Source organism: Lolium perenne, chromosome 1, assembly GCF_019359855.2.
Source record: "Lolium perenne isolate Kyuss_39 chromosome 1, Kyuss_2.0, whole genome shotgun sequence".
NCBI lineage: Eukaryota > Viridiplantae > Streptophyta > Magnoliopsida > Poales > Poaceae > Lolium > Lolium perenne.
In genome coordinates this window covers 167,671,823-167,692,452 of record NC_067244.2, presented here as the reverse complement: position 1 = coordinate 167,692,452, position 20,630 = coordinate 167,671,823, and the positions used below count along the sequence as shown (strand labels likewise).

Genomic DNA, 20,630 nt, shown 5'->3' with positions numbered 1-20,630 from the left:
ACGTGGGGCGGTCCGGTGAAGGTCCTATTCGGCGCTTGTCTTGCGCATCTCCTCTCCGAGGCTCGTCGTCAGAAGCGGAGCTGCCGGTCTCTCTCCGAAGAGCCATCTGTTTGGCATAGGCCGGCTTGAGCTTCTTAGCTTTTGTGGGTAGCCAGGGTGGCTGGGTGTGCCCTTGTGGCGGTGTGTGTGGTTTGGGTGTGCTATGGCACAGTTGTTGTTGATTTTTGCTCGGTTTTCTCCTAAAAACCGGGCACCTTCTGCTTAATAAATGGATGAGGCAAAGCTTTTGCCTCCGTTTCGGAAAAAAAAAACTCCTGAATGAAGAGGATTCTGCAAGTAGGAGCAGGAGGTTTTCAGAGTCAAAATGCATCTTAAAGAGCTTTCACATTTTCTAATCGTCGAAGGTTGTAGCTTTTGCCCTTTTGGTTACCAAGTATCAAAATTAAGATAAGTAATACCAGTACAAGCAAGCAGTATATTTAGATAACAATAAAAACTTTTAAATAAATAGATCACAGCAGGTTCTCATCAGCAAGCTTGATTGATCTGTTCTAATTTGAATTATTCTTTATGTTGTCAAAGAAATGAGATGGTATGCTACATATTCACCATATTAATGTTACACAGAGTGATCAACTGGTACCAAAAATAACTTTGGACATTCCTCTAGTTCTTGGCAACTGCCATCATGCCCACATGCTTGAATTATAAATTTCAGAGAAGTAACTTCATCGGGAACCTGGAGATTTGATACATAGAAGGCTTCAACACTTGCAACTCCAAGAAAACTTCTGGAAGCCTTAGCATTTGAATCCGCAGTTAACTTCTCCACATATACATTATACTTCATGAATGATGCCTGACGGCTGGTATTCAGCTTCCAGCTAACTTTCAAACTCAGAAACTTAGATGTGTTGGAATTTTTCGACCATGATATGTACCCGCCTTCGATCATCCATGATTTTGCTGGTGGGAACAGCTTGTCATCATTGCTGTTCCGAATACTTACGTGGCCTAGCAATGCATGGTAAGGTAATGTTCTGCTTCCATTTGCTTCCGAGCTTCCATCTTCCTCTGATTCTGTATTGACTTCGCCAGTAGTTTTCAGCGTGCAGACAATGTTGATTCCAGTTAATGTGTGGCTGGCACTGGACTGGACAGTTGCTTGGTAGAGGACCCAGTTTTGGTTATCTGAAGCGTGTGGCGCTACCTTATCAGATTGAACATACAAGCTATACATGCGATTTTGTTTCTTCCTATCGAATGTTGCTATGTCGTCTGCAACGAGAATGGAAGTATTCTCCTTGTTTCTAGATGACAAGTCCAGAGACAAGCCTACGGCACAGTTTGCATCAGCATTGACCTGAATCAATCAACCAAGAAGGAACTGTATCATTTTTCTGAACAGAATATGGCTCAGAGAACACTAAATTAAGGGTTGACGTCAAGTGTTGTTGGAGTATCTGTTGGGCTATCTTCTTGTTCTCTGTTGTGGCCCATCTGGCCTAGCCTAGTCGTGACCTATATAAGTTGCTTCTATCTCTGTAACCCTATGCTGAGAGAGTTCCTCCCTGCAGCCTCCTTCTACCTCAGGTTAGGCCCTCACCTCTGTCCACATGGTATCAGAGCAAAGGGCAGTGAGGGCAACGACGGGAAGGATTGCCGATCTGGAAGCCTAGTCTGCTGTGGCAGCTAGGAGGAAGAGGAAGAGGAAGATAGTAGGCTGCTGCGGCGGCTAGGAGGAAGAAGAAGGGAGCAGGCTGCTGCGGCGGCAAGGAGGGGAAGGCAGTGACGAGTAAGAAGACGAAGAGGGCATCCTGCGGGTAAGCCCTTTGGTGTTTCTGAGAGGTTAGTTTGGTGTCAAGCATGGGGGACAACAGGGATTTGGCCAAGGCTCTGGAGAAGCTGGCAGAACTTATCACTACCAAAGGAGATGGAGGGAGGATCTGCTGGAGGGGGAGCAATCGTTCCTCATACCAACATCGGTCAGAAACTTGAGCTGCTGGCGAATGAAATCAAGTTGGAAGGAGTGGCCAACTATCTCCGGTGGTCAAGGAGGGCGCTGTTGATTTTGAACTCGAAAGGGCTGGATGAACGTGTGAGTGGTGAAGCTGCAGAACCAGCGGACAAGGCCAGTCCGGAATGGAAACAGTGGAATGCCACAAATTCTTTGATTGTGGCATGGTTGCTTAACTCTTTGGTTCCTAACATTGCTGCTTCTGTAGAGGCACTCACAAAAGCTTCAGAGGTATGGGACACCTTATCAAATCTATATTCTGGAAAGGGGAACATTATGTTGATTGCTGAGATTGAGGATAAAGTGCATGACTTGCAACAAGGAAACAAAACTGTGATGGCATATGTGGCTGAGTTGCAGCATCTTTGGGGAGATTTAGATCATGTTGATCCACTGGAACTTGCCCATGGGGAGTGTGTGAGTGCTGCTGCAAGCTGGATTGAACGTCGGCGAGTCATGAAGTTCTTGAAAGGTCTCAATCAAGATTTTGAGGGGAGAAGAGCTTCTTTACTGCATCAAACCACTACCCCTTCTCTCAAAGAAGCCATTGCAGCTATGTCCAGAGAGGAAGTGCGTCTGAATATGACAAAGGGAAGCGATTCTGTCCCGCATCCGACCTTCTACACTACTGAGAGACAAGAGATAAGAGACTGCTATACTTGTGGACAAAAGGGACACTTGAAGCATCAATGTACCTCCTTTGCTACACCCAGTAGGGGGAGAGGAGGATACACACATGGCAGAGGAAGCTACAGAGGAAGAGGTGATGGCAGAGGTGGTGGACAGCCATATGGATAGCAGTATGGAAGAGGTGGTGGACAGCAGTATGACAGAGGTGGTGGACAGCCATATGGACATCAGTATGGCAGAGGTGGTGGACAACCATATGGACAACAATATGGCAGGGGTGGTGGACAGCAGCACGCTATATCACCCAAGGCACATATGGCAGCAGCTTCAGAGCCAACTACCAGTACCTCTCAGGGACAATCAAAGGAAGAAGGACAGAATGAAGCAACCTTTGGGAACTTTGCTCACTATGTCTACAAAGATGAAGGTAATATTGATCGAGTTTCTATAGCCACTCATAATGCTAATTCAGATTGGATTCTTGATTCTGGAGCATCCAAACATGTTAGTGGGAATATTAGTGAGTTTGACTCTTATACTAAGTATCCTCCCACACATAGAGGCACTATCCAAACAGCAGATGGCACAGCACAATCTATAAAAGGGGAGGGGTCGGTGCAATGTACACCCAACATAAAATTGTCATCAGTTCTACATGTTCCTGCTTTTCCAGTAAATCTGCTATCTCTAAGTGCCCTGATTGATCAGCAGGACTACCGTATAATAGTTGACAGATATATGTGTTTAATTCAGGAAAGGGAGAGCAGCAGGAAGATTGGGACTGCAACCAGGCATAGGGGTCTTTGGCACATAGATCGTGACAAGATGGGGCATGATGCTAGTTCTGTGTTTGCTGCGATTGTTGGAGGAAAGGAGAGTATGGCCCTAGTTCATCATTGTCGAATGGGCCACATGGCATTTGATAAAATGTTTCGAGTTTTTCCCGATGTAATGAATGGAGTGGACAAAACCAAATTATGTTGTGATGCCTGCGAATATGTTAAGCATACGGGAACCTCTTATGTTAGTAGAGGGATCAGAAGTGTATCCCCATTTGTGTTAGTGCACTCTGATGTATGGACGTGTCCTGTTGTGTCAGTAAGTGGCATGAAGTACTTTGTGACTTTTATTGACTGCTATTCCAGAATGACTTGGATTTATCTTATGCGTCACAAAGATGAAGTATTCACTTGTTTTCAGAGTTTTTGTGCCTATGTGAAGAACCAATTTAATGTTCAGGTGCAAGTGATCAGAACTGATAATGGTACTGAATATATTATTGAAACGAGGCAAAAGACTTGCCATTTTCATTAATAGAGAAGAAGTACAGAATTTGGCCAGTTTATTAACGGAAAACCGGCCGAAAACCGAAACAAGTGCCCCGACGCTCGTCATGGAGCACGACCGCCGCGGGGGCACAGAGCCTCCGAAGCGAGAAGTCGTCGCGGTTGACCTTCAACGTCATCGTCATCACTCTTCAGCGACTCCGACTTCACCGAAGAACCAACCACCAAGACCCCGCCGAAGCGGCACCGTGAAGCTCAAGCCGGCCACCGCCAAACAAGCGACTCCTCGTGAAGCAACAGGCAGCTCCGACTCTGATGACGAGCTCCGAAGAGGATAAGCGCAAGACATGCGTCGAGGAAGATCATCGCCAGAGGGCCACCCAGCAGGTCATCGTACGCTGCTCAAATGAAGAAACTCGACAAACCATAGCAGCTCCGACTCCACCGCAAGCGAAACACAAGACGAAGAAGCTCGGACGCTCGCTGAAGCCAAGGTCTTGACGCTACCAAAACATCGCTCACCACCGCCATCGTTGCCACACAAGCCACCACACGGACCTCACACATCACCGGCCACCCGCCGAGATGCCGTACAAGTCCAGCCTCAGGAAAGCACGCTGGGGAACAAAGTCTTCAAGACGACGCCCCCAAGAGGGAAGCGACGTGGATCGACGCCGTCGTCCGGCCCTGCCACGGCCTAGGCTTTCACCCGAAGAACTAAGCTCCGGGAGCGGAGGAGGTCGAAGGCTCCATGAAGGCCCCCAAGAGGATAGCGACATCCGCAGCTGCCGCGCCATCAGCTTTCGCTCGGAGCAGCCGAACCTCTGCACTCCCACGTTGCCGAACGGAGATGAGGGAGACCCACAACGCCGCCGGCCTGCGAACCACTGGAACAAGCACCTCCCACGCGGCGACGACGCCACACCACGTAGGACCACCAACCTCACCGCCGGCAGGAGCCGACGCCCGCCGCAACGAGCAACCGACAACAACCGGCAGATCACCACCCGCGCAGAGGAAGAAGCAGGGAGAGGGGCCGCCACCCCGCTCACCCTCGCCGGACAGCAGCCGTGAGCCGCCGTCGACGCCGCCACATCCGGGAGGAGCCGGAGCTCCGCCCGCCGCCGCGCCGCCGAACCACCGGGGCGCCGAGCCAGCCGCCGCCGGCCAACGACCCGGAGCAAGCCCGGGCAGGCCCGCAGGAGCCCATCTGGGCCCGCAGACGCGCCGCCAAGCCCCACCGCGCCCGCTGCACCACCTCCGGCCCCGACCTCGACCTGGCCACGGACCACCGGCCGCCCGCAGACCCGCCGGCGCCCGGCCGCCGGCCCACCGCGCCCGCCGCACACACGCCGCGCCCGGGCGAGCTCCTCCTCGCCAGGGGTCGCGGGAGGGGGAGAGAATGCCCCGCCGCCACCTTCCCCGGGGGCGCGCGCGGCTTTGCTGGGCCCCCTCCGGCGGCGGCGAAGCGAGGGAGAGGGGAGGAGGGGCGAGAGGCGGCGGCGGCAGGGTTCCCCCCTGTCGCCAGAGGAGGGCGACGCGGGGGGAGAGACGCGGTTGGTGTGAATATATCAACAAACCTTTTGCTGATTTCTTATCTTCGCAAGGTATACTGCACCAGACTTCATGTCCTGACACTCCTCCCCAGAATGGAGTTGCTGAGAGGAAGAATAGGCACATTCTTGAAGTGGCCCGATCTCTTATGTTTACCATGAATGTTCCCAAATTCTTATGGAGTGAGGCAGTTATGACTGCTACGTATTTGATCAACAGAATGCCTTCAAAGATTCTAGGTATGCAGTCTCCTTGCCAACTCCTTCTAAATAACAATGATTTTGTTGTACCACCCAAACTCTTTGGTTGTACATGTTTTGTAAGGGATCACAGACCGTCTGTTGGCAAGCTAGATCATTGGGCTATCAAATGTATCTTTATTGGCTATTCCTCCAGACAGAAGGGTTACAAGTGTTGGAGTCCCACTGACAGGAGGACATTTGTAAGCATGGATGTTACGTTTCGCGAGTCAGAACCATTTTATGACGGTGAGAGTGATCTTAGTGGCTTGTTCCAGGGGCTTGACCATCTTGGTGATGCTCAAGAGGGGGAGCAACAGCAAGGTGGTGATCAAGAGCAGCAAGATGGTGATCAACAGCAACATCAACAAATTCCTATTGTAGCGGAGATTCCTGCAATTCCTGGTACACCTACACCACCTAGACCCGTACCACCACAAAGATGGCTGCAGAATCCACTTGTGTACTCTAGAAGACAAGTACAAAGGGAGCAAGTAGATGCTGTGGAGGAGCAACAAGACCAGGGGCAGGGGGAGCAACCTATTGGACCTGAAAATCAAGAAAGCACAAGTGTAGATTCTGCTGAGGAGAATCAATCTCAGACTGAGTCCAATAATAGCCTAGACTTGCCAATTGCAATAAGAAAAGGGGTAAGGAAAGTTGGGCCCCCAAAGCGACTGAGTTATGATGACTATGACGTAGGAAATTATATTTCTTACGAGGCATTGTCACCCTCTTTTCGGGCTTTTGTTGCTTCACTTCAAACTGTATCTGTTCCTAAGGATTGGAAGGCAGCCAGGTTGGACCCGAGATGGTGCAATGCTATGATGGAAGAATTGGAGGCCTTGAAGAAAAATAAAACATGGGAGTTGACAGATCTCCCTAAAGGAAAGAATACAGTAGGTTGTAAGTGGATCTATTCTGTAAAACAAAATGCAGAAGGAAAAGTGGAGAGATATAAGGCAAGACTTGTGGCAAGAGGATATAGTCAGACTTATGGCATTGACTATGATGAGACGTTTGCACCAGTGGCAAAAATGAGCACTGTCAGAATATTGATCTCTTGTGCAGCAAATTTCGGATGGCCCTTGCATCAACTTGATGTCAAAAATGCATTTCTGCATGGTGATCTTCAAGAGGAGGTGTATATGGAGATGCCACCAGGATTTGTCAGACCTGAAACTAAAGGGAAGGTATGTAGACTGAAGAAATCTCTATATGGTCTCAAACAATCTCCACGGGCCTGGTTTGATAGGTTTAGACAAGTGGTGTGTGGTATGGGATATGGTCAATGCAATGGAGACCATACCTTATTTTACAGACATTCTGAGCAGAAAATCACTATCCTTGCGGTGTATGTTGATGATATTATTATCACGGGAGATGATGATGTTGAAATCGCAAAACTGAAAGGATGCTTGAGTCAAGCCTTTGAGGTGAAAGATTTGGGAAAACTTAAATACTTCCTTGGAATAGAAGTTGCAAGATCGTCAAAAGGGATAGCACTATCTCAAAGAAAGTATACATTGGATCTCTTAGATGATATGGGCATGCTAGGGTGCCGAGTGGCTTCAACTCCTATTGACCAGAATAATAAAATCACAGCAGAGTCTGGAGAACCCATAGACAAGGAGAAATATCAAAGACTTGTTGGAAGACTAATATACTTATGCCACACAAGACCAGATATATCATTTGCAGTGAGTGTAGTGAGTCGCTATATGCATGATCCGAGGGATGGACACTTGGAAGCAGCTCAAAGAATCTTGAGATACTTGAAAGACACTCCGGGAAAAGGATTGTGGTTTAAAAGTAATGGACACCTAAATGTAGATGGATATTGTGATGCAGATTGGGCTAGCTGCCTAGATGATCGAAGATCCACCTCAGGGTATTGTGTTTTTGTTGGAGGAAATTTGGTGTCATGGAGAAGTAAGAAACAATCTGTTGTCTCGAAATCAACAGCCGAAGCAGAGTACAGAGCTATGTCACAGGGCCTGGGTGAAATGTTGTGGGTACGAAACCTTCTAAGAGAGCTGAAAATTTTAAGGCAAGGAAGCTTGAAAGTGTGGTGTGATAATATGTCTGCCATAAACATAGCAAACAACCCTGTCCAGCATGAGCGCACCAAACATGTGGAGATAGACAGATTTTTCATTAAAGAAAAGATTGATGCAGGGATTATCTCATTGGCTTATGTGAGATCAAGACAACAAGTGGCAGACTGTTTAACAAAAGGACTAGGATCAAAGGACTGTCATCTTGCCTGTGACAAGATGGGGATGATTGACATTTATCACCCATCTTGAGGGGGAGTGTTGGAGTATCTGTTGGGCTATCTTCTTGTTCTCTGTTGTGGCCCATCTCGCCTAGTCGTGACCTATATAAGTTGCTTCTATCTCTGTAACCCTATGCTGAGAGAGTTCCTCCCTGCAGCCTCCTTCTACCTCAGGTTAGGCCCTCACCTCTGTCCACAAGTGTTATCATGGATTCAGGGGCCTAATGTCAATGTTCGTAACAAGAAACATTTCTATAGTGCGATTGTGAAATAAATTTAGTTTTCACAGAACTCAAGTCTCCATTCGCTTTTGCATTTAATAGAACAAGAGAGTATGCTTACTGATCAACTGGAAGAGTTAAAATGACATAACAGATGAAACAGATCTTCTCACCGAATAAAACAGAAGTACAGACCCATTTTCCATGTATAGTCCACCGTTAAAAAGCTGCTCTGAGAAAATAACATTCTGCTCAAGACTTCCGTTGACTGTCACAGAGCCCCCACCACTGAACTGCTCGTCCTTGAAACTGTATATTAACCAGCGAAAAAATTGTTATAAATTGGAAAAGACCTGTAAAAGAAATAGTATGAAATGTAAAGGGCAAATAGAAATGACTTGCTCTCTGATCAAGTGCATAAGATGGGGATGAACATTGCAACAGAGTTCCTCATTTCTTTGAGAAAACCCGAGGGCAAGGGGTTCATCCCCATTTGGTCCTTTTTTTCAACAAAATGCACAATGAATGCAAATGTGACCACAAGAAATAATCAACAGTCATTCCACTTGTTTGAAAAGTACACTTTAGCATACGAAGTGGAAACATACACAGGAATTCAAGGCACACATAATTACGCCTCACTTGTGGTGAGCTTACTTGATAGAAGTTTGCACCAGTGTCTGAACTTCATCTCCAGTGTATTTAAGCATAGGCTGACAAAAAGGGGGCATGGTAATAGGTTAGTTAAGGTTGGGTTGACAAATATCACCCTTAAATCCATAAGAAAAACACCAGCAATTTTTACAGACAGAAATGGTAGTAGCATTTTGAAATGGAGTTTCAACCTGCAATTTAAACCTTTACCTGGTAAAAAACTTATTTATTGAAGTGCAAGAAACAATTTTTTTTTGCTTATCATCAACATATATGTCAAGTAGTTTTTTTTTTTCAAATCATGCAGGGCAGCATAATCTGTTTTTAGGTATTACTATCATTATGTGTCAGGGTGTATAGAGTGTGAACAATGCTATGCAGAAGACATGACCAACAGGATCTGGCAGCATAGTACCTGAAAGTTTTGGCAAGAAATATTGTTCCATGGATCACTAGAGACTTGTAGACCTTCATAACATACCTGATAACCATGACCCTGGACAGAACATACAAAGGAAAGAACTTTAGGCAACTTTGATACTATTTACTAATTATACTCAGTGCTAAGTATCAAGTTACACATGTCAAACATGGCACAAATAGCTATTCACAAGTTAGCATTGAGGACCAGCATTCCTGGGGTTAGAGGTTTTGTAAACAGCTTCAACATCATATGACATGCGTACGCTGCAGGTACTATCATGATATAGATTCTCGGTACATGCATTTATTTACGTCTGCACCCAATATAATAAAGAATGATGTTCAGATAATTGGTGCAAATACTAATAATCACTGGGAATCTACCTGATTAAAATCCGAGTAGAAAGGTAACTCTTTGGGATAGCTCTGAAGAACACCCCATGAATTTTCAACAAGGCCCCACCAACTGCAGCATTTCTAGGTGATTCAGAATAGTATGTTAGAACTTAGAAGCATGAGAACAGTACATTACCGATTTTGTGCACTCTGAAAGTCAGGTGGTTGGTTAGTTTCATATATCCATCCAGGAGCAAATATGGCGGTAGAGATATCATCTTTCTTCAGTAGATCAAGGGCAACATTTGTCTAGCAAAATAGACATTAATGCTTAAAACAAGGTGATGAAGAATAGATGCATTTACAATCTAGAAAACTGAAATTAGAGGGATGATCTACTGCATTACTGTAGCAGCCAGGCAATGTTTTGCAGTTGGCATGTTTTAAACTAAATATGATAATGTAAAGTAATAAGCCCAGTGAGATACTTAAGCATTAGCGTATGCATCAATTATACACTTAATATCTGCAGGATAATTGTTGAGTTACAATGAAATACCTCACTACAGTAGTTTGGTTGTCAGTTTCAAACCAGAGTACAAATAGAGAGGTATGCATTTTTTTGCATTAACTCTGCAAGTATAATTCTTATTGGAAATAATTGACAATCATGGCCTGAACCAAAAACAGAGAAGCGTTCACATACATTCCACTGCCCACCACCATAAGTATTTCGGCCAAAAACATCAATACCCATGTACACATCGTACTTGCGGTCTCCAGCAGCTGCAGCTGAATCTTGTGGATATTTTTCCTACAAAAAGCATCCCAATATTTTCAGGTCATCATCTAAGCGAGATTGCGGGGGACCATAGAAAGAAACAAGGTTACCTTCCAAGTATAGTTGACAAATATGCCGTCACACAAATCAAAGAACGGCTTGTTGTATTTATTGAGCTTATCCTGCCAGCCGAGCTTGCCATTCACAGTAACTGCATCATACCTGTAGAGCCAAGAAAGGAACACCAATTTGTTCATCAGACAAGCTCCACAACTAATTTGGGGGGCGGGGAGGAGCAGAGGAGGCCAGGAGGGGAGATGGACCAGGTGCTGAACAAGGTGGGGAGCTACTGGTTCAGCAAGAGGGCCAGCAAGGAGATCGACTCCATCGGCGACGACCTCAACGTACGCACTCCAATCCTTTTCGAATCTTTGGCCTACATTGCGTTTCTACTAGGAAATGTTTCCTGCTGTTTGCGCCGGCGCTTTGCCTGAAAAGTGGGAATGGGCTAAACTATATTGAGGATTATTCGCTTGGGTTTGCCATGCGATTTTAGATGCCCAGATGTGATCTGTGCACTTTGTTAGACCGGTTCATTTTCTTGCGAGCACTCTGTTCTGCTGCGGAAGTAGGATTCAATCTGAATTGCTTGAGGATTTGCAGCTGCTAGATTGCTTTGTCCCAAGTACTGTATTAATTGTCACAGTTCACCAACGAGCTTTCAATTTCCTTGGGAAATGACTCCATATAGACCGGGTTTACAAGGAAAGATGTAATTTAGCAGGAACCATGTACTTCTACCTGTAGTCCCGCATGGGTGGTCGATTTAAGTTAGGTTCTACAATATGCTCATGCGATTTAAGTTTCGGCCTACAGGCTTCCAAGTTCCAATACAATTACAGACAAGATAGTTTGTGCAACTCCATGACTACACACTTGACCTCTCTGCTAGCAATGAATTTGTCTCTCTGTACAAACATTTCCTATGAAGGTGTGCAAGATTATTTACCAAATGGTATCTGATTCGTAAATATAGCCAATAGGCTAGAAAAGTCAGACATTTTTTAGTTATGAATCTACTTGCGCCATTCTGATGGGCCAGCTTAAAGATACTAGAAGTAGTGGTTGCCTCATCTGCTGTTTTTTTGGCAAGCATGTCTAGTAGTAGTAGTAACAATGTATGGCTAGTACCTTCATAATTCCTAGTTGACCGAGTAAAATCTTTGAAACTATGGTAGTATATCCTACTCATAACCCACCACAACTATTCAGTACTGCATGGTATCTGCAGTAAAAAAGGAGGGGCTGTAGTGATGAGAGGCATGCATGTAAAATGGATATGATGGTCTGGTTATACTTGTATCTACTGGACGGAAAATTGTAGTAGCTGTGGTAGAAGCTGATTGCTCATGCCCTGTGATGGTGGGAGGAATATAGAGGAAGACATAGAAACATATCGTAGCTATTTCATCCATTACCAGGAGACTGTGTGCATACTTTGGTTTATTACTGACTCTGATTTGTGCTCTGCTGAGTTCTGTGACTGGAGCTTCTTAAATTTTCTCTTCTCTTGATTTAGCCTAACACACTAGCACGACTCCTGCGATGTATTCCTCTTTTACTCCTAACTTCAGTCCTAATAGATAATTCTAATTTTGGGATGTTAGCACTGAAATTTATACCAGTTAGATTTTATAGATACTTAACATATGCTTTAATTAAATACTTTTGGTTGAAAATTCATAAGTCTATTAAAACTCTGCTTATTATTTGACGAACAGAGATCTAAAAAGTAAAAACACATATCTATGACAACCTACAAATACTTTCGGAGTACTGTATTCAGAAAACTCTGCAGCAAAAAGCGCAAGGTTGATAATACTAGTTATCTCTGTTATACTCTGCCGTCAGGTTTTCAGCATCGAAAGATCTTATTTTTTCCAATAATGTGTTTTACGGGTTCTTCAATATTGTTGTAATATCAAGATAAATATACTAGTAAAACGTTTGCCACCTTTTATGATGTAAACCAAAGATCTATATGCAGTTCTAGCTTCTAACATGCTATTATTTACGTAATGAATCCAGTCGGTCTCTTCCAGCATCGGTGGGGGAGCTAAATGGATGGTGAACAAAATCAAAGGTATGACATTTCTATTCTGTATTTTTAATGGCAAACATTGCTGTAGCAAATACCTGCACCACCTGATAAACTGTACATGTACTGCTGGTACAATATGTCAGCAGTATTTAGAACTTCACCATTATAAGTATGACACAATATATTGCGTACTTCTGATGAAGCTCATTAATTAATACACATTGGTATGTGGTGCGCGGATGAAAAATTAAAAAGTTCTGTTTCCACGTTATATCGAATGTAGCTTCTTGAATGTGTGATTTACATGAAATAAGTTAAATTATGTACTTCAAACCGTCACATACTGATGGTTGGGGTTTATTAAATTGCAAAGGAGGAAGCTGATCTTTAAATTTCAAGTATTTCTGAAAGCTATTGTAAAATGTTGACCTATTACTATCTATCATTTCAGGTTCTAATAAGAGAAAAACAGCTTATACTCAAATGACCATTGTCTTATTAAGTACCATGAAAATATATCGCTTACCAGTAATAAAACATGAGTAATAATAATTAGGGGTGTGCAAAATTGACACCGGTGGAAACAGTTTCAAACCGGCCAGTGAAGGTAGTTCATTTCCTTTCACAAATCTAATCTCCACCTCCATTTTAGTACTGTACAAAAAATTGCACTAAGCTCAAGTCAGCTAAACCATGAAACCATTTTCCCCACCCCTAATAATAATACCAGATTATTCATTATTCTGTAAGGGGCCACATTTGCTAGTTTTTGGAGCTGTGCAAGGTTTTGACGAGCGAACTAGTGATGCATTGAAGGAAAATATCCACTCTTATTTCCTAATCCTGTAGTATTCTAGTACTTCAGTTAATGCCTGTTCCCTTTTTGTGATAACCTGAAATGTGGGGCATCGATTTAATTGTATTGAATAGAAACGAAAGGTACTATCATGAATTGAAGATGAAATGCGTGTCAATATCATCTTGAAACTAAATCGATGATAGTACTGTTCCCAGTTGTTTGCGCTGTTTTGTTTGTTCAAATGGGCATCAATTTCAGGTGACATATTTTGGTTGCTCAAAACGACTCAGATCCATGTAAAGTAATTCTTAGTAAGGATCCATCTGCATCATGACTTGTGAGGAAGATGTTACACTAGAAAGTACCATGTTATATTGGCATGTGGATTGAGTTGATGGTCTTACTCTGGCTCCCCACCTGTTTATAGGCAAAAACTAGTTGTTTTGTTCCTTTGTCTCTATCTGTTCATCTTGTAACAAAAAATGCTTCTCATGCACGTGCAAAACTTTCGGATGTTCTCTAGAAAAGGCCGAATTTCTAATTTTAACTGATTTTTTCTTATACTGACCTGTGTGCAACATGTCTTGGTCGTAGGGAAGCTGCAGAAAGCATTACCAGATCTTCTCAAAGAATATGACATGCCAGCAGGCCTCTTCCCAAGGGATACAACTAATTATGAGTTCAATGAAGAGACAAAGAAGCTGATAGTGTACATCCCTTCAGCTTGCGACGTCGGGTACAAGGACTCATCAGTGGTGCGGTTCTTCACTTGTGTGACTGGCTACCTTGAGAAGGGAAAGCTTTCTGATATCGAGGGCATGAAGACCAAGGTGCTTGTATGGACCAAGGTGACCTCCATCAAGACCGAGGGCTCAAAGGTCCATTTCACTGCTGGCATGAAGAAGACCCGCAGCCGCGATGCGTATGAGGTCGTCAGAGATGGTATCATCATAGACAAGTTCTAGAGCACACCTGGCCTGACGGATGAGCATACCTGGCCTGACAGATGCAATGTAATTACTTAGATGATGCTTTCCCTCCTAGCTTATGTCAAAATCTAGTGTGCTATCGGCCTATAATCAATGGTGGTGGGATACACTTTGATCTCGTGACTGTTCCTGTATCTTAAAATATTGGCGATTATTCTCTGTGATTCTGATTCTTCTATCAAACCGAAAGGGGTCGTCAGGCCACAATATATGAGCCGGTTTTTCATTCTGACTGTTAAACTTAGTTGTGCGGTTGGAGTCTGAAACCGTCTCAACTTGCCAGAAGACTTGCATTGTGAGTTTGTGATACAAAGAGGTTCTGAACGAGAATTCTGTTTCTTTCAGAAAATGTGGTACTGACTCCTGAATGAAGAGGATTCTGCAAGTAGGAGCAGGAGGTTTTCAGAGTCAAAATGCATCTTAAAGAGCTTTCACATTTTCCAATGGTCGAAGGTTGTAGCTTTTGCCCTTTTGGTTACCAAGTATCAAAATTAAGATAAGTAATACCAGTCCAAGCAAGCAGTATATTTAGATAACAATAAAAACTTTTAAATAAATAGATCACAGCAGGTTCTCATCAGCAAGCTTGATTGATTTGTTCTAATTTGAATTATTCTTTATGTTGTCAAAGAAATGAGATGGTATGCTACATATTCACCATATTAATGTTACACAGAGTGATCAACTGGTACCAAAAATAACTTTGGACATTCCTCTAGTTCTTGGCAACTGCCATCATGCCCACATGCTTGAATTATAAATTTCAGAGAAGTAACTTCATCGGGAACCTGGAGATTTGATACATAGAAGGCTTCAACACTTGCAACTCCAAGAAAACTTCTGGAAGCCTTAGCATTTGAATCCGCAGTTAACTTCTCCACATATACATTATACTTCATGAATGATGCCTGACGGCTGGTATTCAGCTTCCAGCTAACTTTCAAACTCAGAAGCTTAGATGTGTTGGAATTTTTCGACCATGATATGTACCCGCCTTCGATCAACCATGATTTTGCTGGTGGGAACAGCTTGTCATCATTGCTGTTCCGAATACTTACGTGGCCTAGCAATGCATGGTAAGGTAATGTTCTGCTTCCATTTGCTTCCGAGCTTCCATCTTCCTCTGATTCTGTATTGACTTCGCCAGTAGTTTTCAACGTGCAGACAATGTTGATTCCAGTTAATGTGTAGCTGGCACTGGACTGGACAGTTGCTTGGTAGAGGACCCAGTTTTGGTTATCTGAAGCGTGTGGCGCTACCTTATCAGATTGAACATACAAGCTATACATGCGATTTTGTTTCTTCCTATCGAATGTTGCTATGTCGTCTGCAACGAGAATGGAAGTATTCTCCTTGTTTCTAGATGACAAGTCCAGAGACAAGCCTACGGCACAGTTTGCATCAGCATTGACCTGAATCAATCAACCAAGAAGGAACTGTATCATTTTTCTGAACAGAATATGGCTCAGAGAACACTAAATTAAGGGTTGACATCAAGTGTTATCATGGATTCAGGGGCCTAATGTCAATGTTCGTAACAAGAAACATTTCTATAGTGTGATTGTGAAATAAATTTAGTTTTCACAGAACTTAAGTCTCCATTCGCTTTTGCATTTAATAGAACAAGAGAGTATGCTTACTGATCAACTGGAAGAGTTAAAATGACATAACAGATGAAACAAATCTTCTCACCGAATAAAACAGAAGTACAGACCCATTTTCCATGTATAGTCCACCGTTAAAAAGCTGCTCTGAGAAAATAACATTCTGCTCGAGACTTCCGTTGACTGTCACAGAGCCCCCACCACTGAACTGCTCGTCCTTGAAACTGTATATTAACCAGCGAAAAAATTGTTATAAATTGGAAAAGACCTGTAAAAGAAATTGTATGAAATGTAAAGGGCAAATAGAAATGACTTTGCTCTCTGATCAAGTGCATAAGACGGGGATGAACATTGCAACAGAGTTCCTCATTTCTTTGAGAAAACCCGAGGGCAAGGGGTTCCTCCCCATTTGGTCCTTTTTTTCAACAAAATGCACAATGAATGCAAATGTGACCACAAGAAATAATCAACAGTCATTCCACTTGTTTGAAAAGTACACTTTAGCATACGAAGTGGAAACATACACAGAAATTCAAGGCACACATAATTACGCCTCACTTGTGGTGAGCTTACTTGATAGAAGTTTGCACCAGTGTCTGAACTTCATCTCCAGTGTATTTAAGCATAGGCTGACAAAAAGGGGGCATGGTAATAGGTTAGTTAAGGTTGGGTTGACAAATATCACCCTTAAATCCATAAGAAAAACACCAGCAATTTTTACAGACAGAAATGGTAGTGGCATTTTGAAATGGAGTTTCAACCTGCAATTTAAACCTTTACCTGGTAAAAAACTTATTTATTGAAGTGCAAGAAACAATTTATTTTTTCTTATCATCAACATATATGTCAAGTAGTTTTTTTTTTCAAATCATGCAGGGCAGCATATATCTGTTTTTAGGTATTACTATCATTATGTGTCAGGGTGTATAGAGTGTGAACAATGCTATGCAGAAGACATGACCAACAGGATCTGGCAGCATAGTACCTGAAAGCTTTGGCAAGAAATATTGTTCCATGGATCACTAGAGACTTGTAGACCTTCATAACATACCTGATAACCATGACCCTGGACAGAACATACAACGGAAAGAACTTTAGGCAACTTTGATACTATTTACTAATTATACTCAGTGCTAAGTATCAAGTTACACATGTCAAACATGGCACAAATAGCTATTCACAAGTTAGCATTGAGGACCAGCATTCCTGGGGTTAGAGGTTTTGTAAACAGCTTCAACATCATATGACATGCGTACGCTGCAGGTACTATCATGATATAGATTCGCGGTACATGCATTTATTTACATCTGCACCCAATATAATAAAGAATGATGTTCAGATAATTGGTGCAAATACTAATAATCACTGGGAATCTACCTGATTAAAATCCGAGTAGAAAGGTAACTCTTTGGGATAGCTCTGAAGAACACCCCATGAATTTTCAACAAGGCCCCACCAACTGCAGCATTTCTAGGTGAATACTTTCAGAATAGTATGTTAGAACTAAGAAGCATGAGAACAGTACATTACCGATTTTGTGCACTCTGAAAGTCAGGTGGTTGGTTAGTTTCATATATCCATCCAGGAGCAAATATGGCGGTAGAGATATCATCTTTCTTCAGTAGATCAAGGGCAACATTTGTCTAGCAAAATAGACATTAATGCTTAAAACAAGGTGATGAAGAATAGATGCATTTACAATCTAGAAAACTGAAATTAGAGGGATGATCTACTGCATTACTGTAGCAGCCAGGCAATGTTTTGCAGTTGGCATGTTTTAAACTAAATATGATAATGTAAAGTAATAAGCCCAGTGAGATACTTAAGCATTAGCGTATGCACCGATTAGACACTTAATATCTGCAGGAAAATTGTTGAGGTATACTGAAAATACCTGACTACAGTAGTTTGGTTGCCAGTTTCAAAGCAGAGTACAAATAGAGAGGTATGCATTTTTTTTGCATTAACTCCGCGAGTATAATTCTTATTGGAAATAATTGACCAACATGACCTGAACCAAAAACAGAGAAGCGTTCACATACATTCCACTGCCCACCACCGTAAGTATTTCGGCCAAAAACATCAATACCCATGTACACATCGTACTTGCGGTCTCGAGCAGCTGCAGCTGAATCTCGTGGATATTTTTCCTACAAAAACTCATTCCAGTATTTTCAGGTCATCATTTAAGCGAGATTGCGGGGGACCAGCAAAAGAAACGAGGTTTACCTTCCAAGTATAGTTGACAAATATGCCGTCACACAAATCAAAGAACGGCTTGTTGTATTTATTGAGCTTATCCTGCCAGCTGAGGTCGCCATTCACGGTAACTGCATCATACCTGTAGAGTCAAGTAAGGACAGCAATTTGTCCGTCAAACAAGCTTCACAACTGAGATCAGCCCTGCTTATCATCGCAGAGTAGAAAAGTACCATATGACTAAAGATCCTGGCACAGCAGCATGCATTGTCTTGGTTAGATGATTGACAAACTCTTTGAGGTTATCGATGAACTGAGTGTCGAGTTTAACCTCGATATTGATCTGAGAGACAATAATTTGGTATCAGCAGCAGGCATATATATATGTGTCCAAGAACAGCATCGTCACAGATCGGATAGAAACGTTGGGATGAATAAATTTAGTCGGAAAATGGGGAACAGTTCACGATCTCATGCATATCAACCTACTCAGAATCTCAGTTCCCATCTGCAAGAGGAGCATGTTTTCAAAAGGTGTATTGCTTTTTCACTAAAAAGTAGTGTATCACTTCACTTGAGACGCCAAACTCAAAAGATACCAATGGGAAGGAAGCATTACCAGCCAGCCATCGAAGCCTAACGCAGCAGCCAGCTCCGCGAGCCTCTCGGCGTACATGTGGGCAGAGTCCTTTGTTGCGAACATCTCCCTGCAGATCTCTGCGCCTTTCTCCCACTCTGTGATGAACGTTCCCAAAACCTTGGATCAAAAAGGGAAAAGTAGAATTACATGTCCACTTAGGCGAAGTCAAGCAGCAGGCAAGACCTTGGAGCTGGGAGTGTTGGAGCATTGGAGGAGGGAGGTGAGAAAATGAAACCTTGACGCCGTGGAGGTGCGCGGCGTTGGTCCAGCAGGGCGGCGGGAGGGTGACGAGGTAGTGTGAGAAGTAGACGAAGACGTCCATGAGGTGCCAATGCCAGAGCGCGTATGCGTTGGGGTTGGCGCCGCCCTGCGGCGCCGCGTCGTCGCGGTACCCGCCCTGCATGTCGTGGCACACGAGGAGGCGCCGGCGCGCCGGGAGCGGCGCCCCGGGGCAGGGGAGCGGCGTGGAGGCGCGGTTGAAGGGGAGGTGGAAGTTGGAGGCCTCGGAGAGGTAGGAGCGGGAGGCGAGCGCGGCGAGGTCGGTGATGGGGTAGGAGATGGGCGGCGCCGGCTTGGACGCGTCGAACGGAGGCTCCCACGGGCGCCGGTCGTCTTCGGAGACGGCCGCGGTGTCATCGGCGGAGGAGAGAGCCATGGCGCGGAGGCGGCGGAGGAAGCGGCGGAGAGAAAGAAACATTTGCTCTGCCGTGAACCGGCGGCGAGGTGGAGCCGTGGAGGTGGACTGGTGGGGTGCCTGCCTACCAATTTAGTCCTTCAACTAGTCAACTATCACAAAATGATCAATTTAGTCCTAAACATCAACAAGGGACCGGCCTGCCTTTTTAGCCTTATAAATGTCATCAACTCTAATCCCTAAGCCAAGCTAGTCATAATTGTATGAAAGTATTTATTTAGTTTCCAAAAGTTTGTAAAGTGTGTCACCTCAAGTCTTACCTACATATGTCCGTGTGGCAATGTTGATTCATGCCACGTAGGCAACACTTGAAAAATCCGTAAAATTTTCTATCTTCCAAGTTTCCGCCTCCTCCCTCCCTATGTATGTCTGGGGATGAGCGCATCCGGCCGTGCCACCAGCCCCATTCCCCACCTCCTTGGGGTGCCTGTAGTATGCTCCATTTCGTTCCCCTCCTCTCCTCGGACCGCCACTCCCCAAGCTTTGGAGGTTGCGCCTCCAACGGCGATAACCACACTACCGAATTGGATGGGTCGGATGATATATCCAATAAAATTTTAGGGCCCTGGTGCCCTAGGTTGCACCACACCTAATGTAGGTAGTGTGGGGATCAAGGGTGACCAGAGTAGCCGATGACGACTGCACCAACGGGCGGTGGTGGCGCCCAGGTTGAACCGATGCGTTGGACTCACACGTGCTAGGAAGAGAGGAAAGATGGTGGGGCTCACCACTAAGCTAACTAGGCTCTTGACGAGTTCTCAAAATCATAGGAGTGCGATGACAACGACAAATACAAGCGGTGGTCGATTTTTGAAAAGCTTTATGGTAAAAAAAACTGCATATGTGAACAAGTCAACATGCGACGAGGTAGATCAGACCCGGGTAGGACTTGAGGTGGTAGACTTACGAATATTTATGATTTAAATATGCATTTTCATATAATTAAAACCAACTTAACATCCCAACACATTTATGATCTCGGGCGCATTTTACTCTTTTTAGTGGCCTAGCTAAAGTAGGAGCTTCACTATAGGTCCGGTTGGTGTTCGTTTATGGGCAGTGTTGTGCTAGAGATGCTATAACATTTGGCTTTTTTTGAAAGGGATTTCTATTTTCGTGCCCTCGGTTCCTTAGTTGTGCTCAGTTTTCCCCAGCTCCTTAGTTTTTCCTCAGTTTTCCCCAAGA

General features: G+C 44.0%; 2 protein-coding genes and 1 long non-coding RNA gene across 4 annotated transcripts; 2 read left to right on the top strand and 1 right to left on the bottom strand.

The window, feature by feature from the left end:
• Positions 1 to 499: 499 nt before the first annotated feature.
• On the bottom strand, positions 500 to 19,507 carry LOC127311915 (cytosolic endo-beta-N-acetylglucosaminidase 1). Of its 2 annotated transcripts, none has more exons than XM_071819684.1 (11): positions 18,987 to 19,507; positions 18,731 to 18,868; positions 18,345 to 18,454; positions 10,530 to 10,641; positions 10,345 to 10,452; positions 9,835 to 9,947; positions 9,687 to 9,768; positions 9,295 to 9,375; positions 8,883 to 8,938; positions 8,399 to 8,534; positions 500 to 1,363 (listed from the first exon to the last, which is right to left on the bottom strand). In XM_071819684.1, the coding sequence occupies exons 1-11, from the start codon at positions 19,446 to 19,448 to the stop codon at positions 620 to 622; spliced, it is 2,142 nt and encodes a 713-aa protein (XP_071675785.1). In that variant the 5' UTR covers positions 19,449 to 19,507; the 3' UTR covers positions 500 to 619. The 2 variants fall into 2 exon arrangements, with proteins under 2 accessions (XP_071675785.1, XP_051198374.1); XM_051342414.2 differs by lacking the exons at positions 500 to 1,363; positions 8,399 to 8,534; positions 8,883 to 8,938; ... (3 more) ...; positions 10,345 to 10,452; positions 10,530 to 10,641 and adding exons at positions 14,877 to 15,720; positions 16,001 to 16,136; positions 16,486 to 16,541; ... (3 more) ...; positions 17,955 to 18,062; positions 18,142 to 18,253 and having other exon boundaries at positions 18,987 to 19,500.
• On the top strand, positions 2,660 to 3,807 carry LOC139830944 (uncharacterized). Its single transcript, XR_011744489.1, has 2 exons — positions 2,660 to 3,074; positions 3,401 to 3,807. It is a non-coding gene; the product is annotated as an uncharacterized lncRNA (long non-coding RNA).
• On the top strand, positions 10,670 to 14,534 carry LOC127311958 (uncharacterized protein At5g01610-like). The gene is made up of 3 exons (XM_051342441.1): positions 10,670 to 10,823; positions 12,508 to 12,562; positions 13,914 to 14,534. The coding sequence occupies exons 1-3, from the start codon at positions 10,737 to 10,739 to the stop codon at positions 14,282 to 14,284; spliced, it is 513 nt and encodes a 170-aa protein (XP_051198401.1). The 5' UTR covers positions 10,670 to 10,736; the 3' UTR covers positions 14,285 to 14,534.
• Positions 19,508 to 20,630: the final 1,123 nt, after the last annotated feature.

Coding starts and splice junctions, on each gene's coding strand:
- LOC127311958 (XM_051342441.1), top strand. CDS start 10,737: ATGGACCAGGTGCTGAACAAGGTGGGGAGCTACTGGTTCAGCAAGAGG. Junction 10,824..12,507: donor CCATCGGCGACGACCTCAAC/GTACGCACTCCA, acceptor TAATGAATCCAG/TCGGTCTCTTCCAGCATCGG. Junction 12,563..13,913: donor GATGGTGAACAAAATCAAAG/GTATGACATTTC, acceptor TCTTGGTCGTAG/GGAAGCTGCAGAAAGCATTA.
- LOC127311915 (XM_071819684.1), bottom strand. CDS start 19,448: ATGTTTCTTTCTCTCCGCCGCTTCCTCCGCCGCCTCCGCGCCATGGCT. Junction 9,948..10,344: donor ATGGTGGTGGGCAGTGGAAT/GTATGTGAACGC, acceptor CTATTTTGCTAG/ACAAATGTTGCCCTTGATCT. Junction 8,535..8,882: donor CTGGTGCAAACTTCTATCAA/GTAAGCTCACCA, acceptor GTTAATATACAG/TTTCAAGGACGAGCAGTTCA.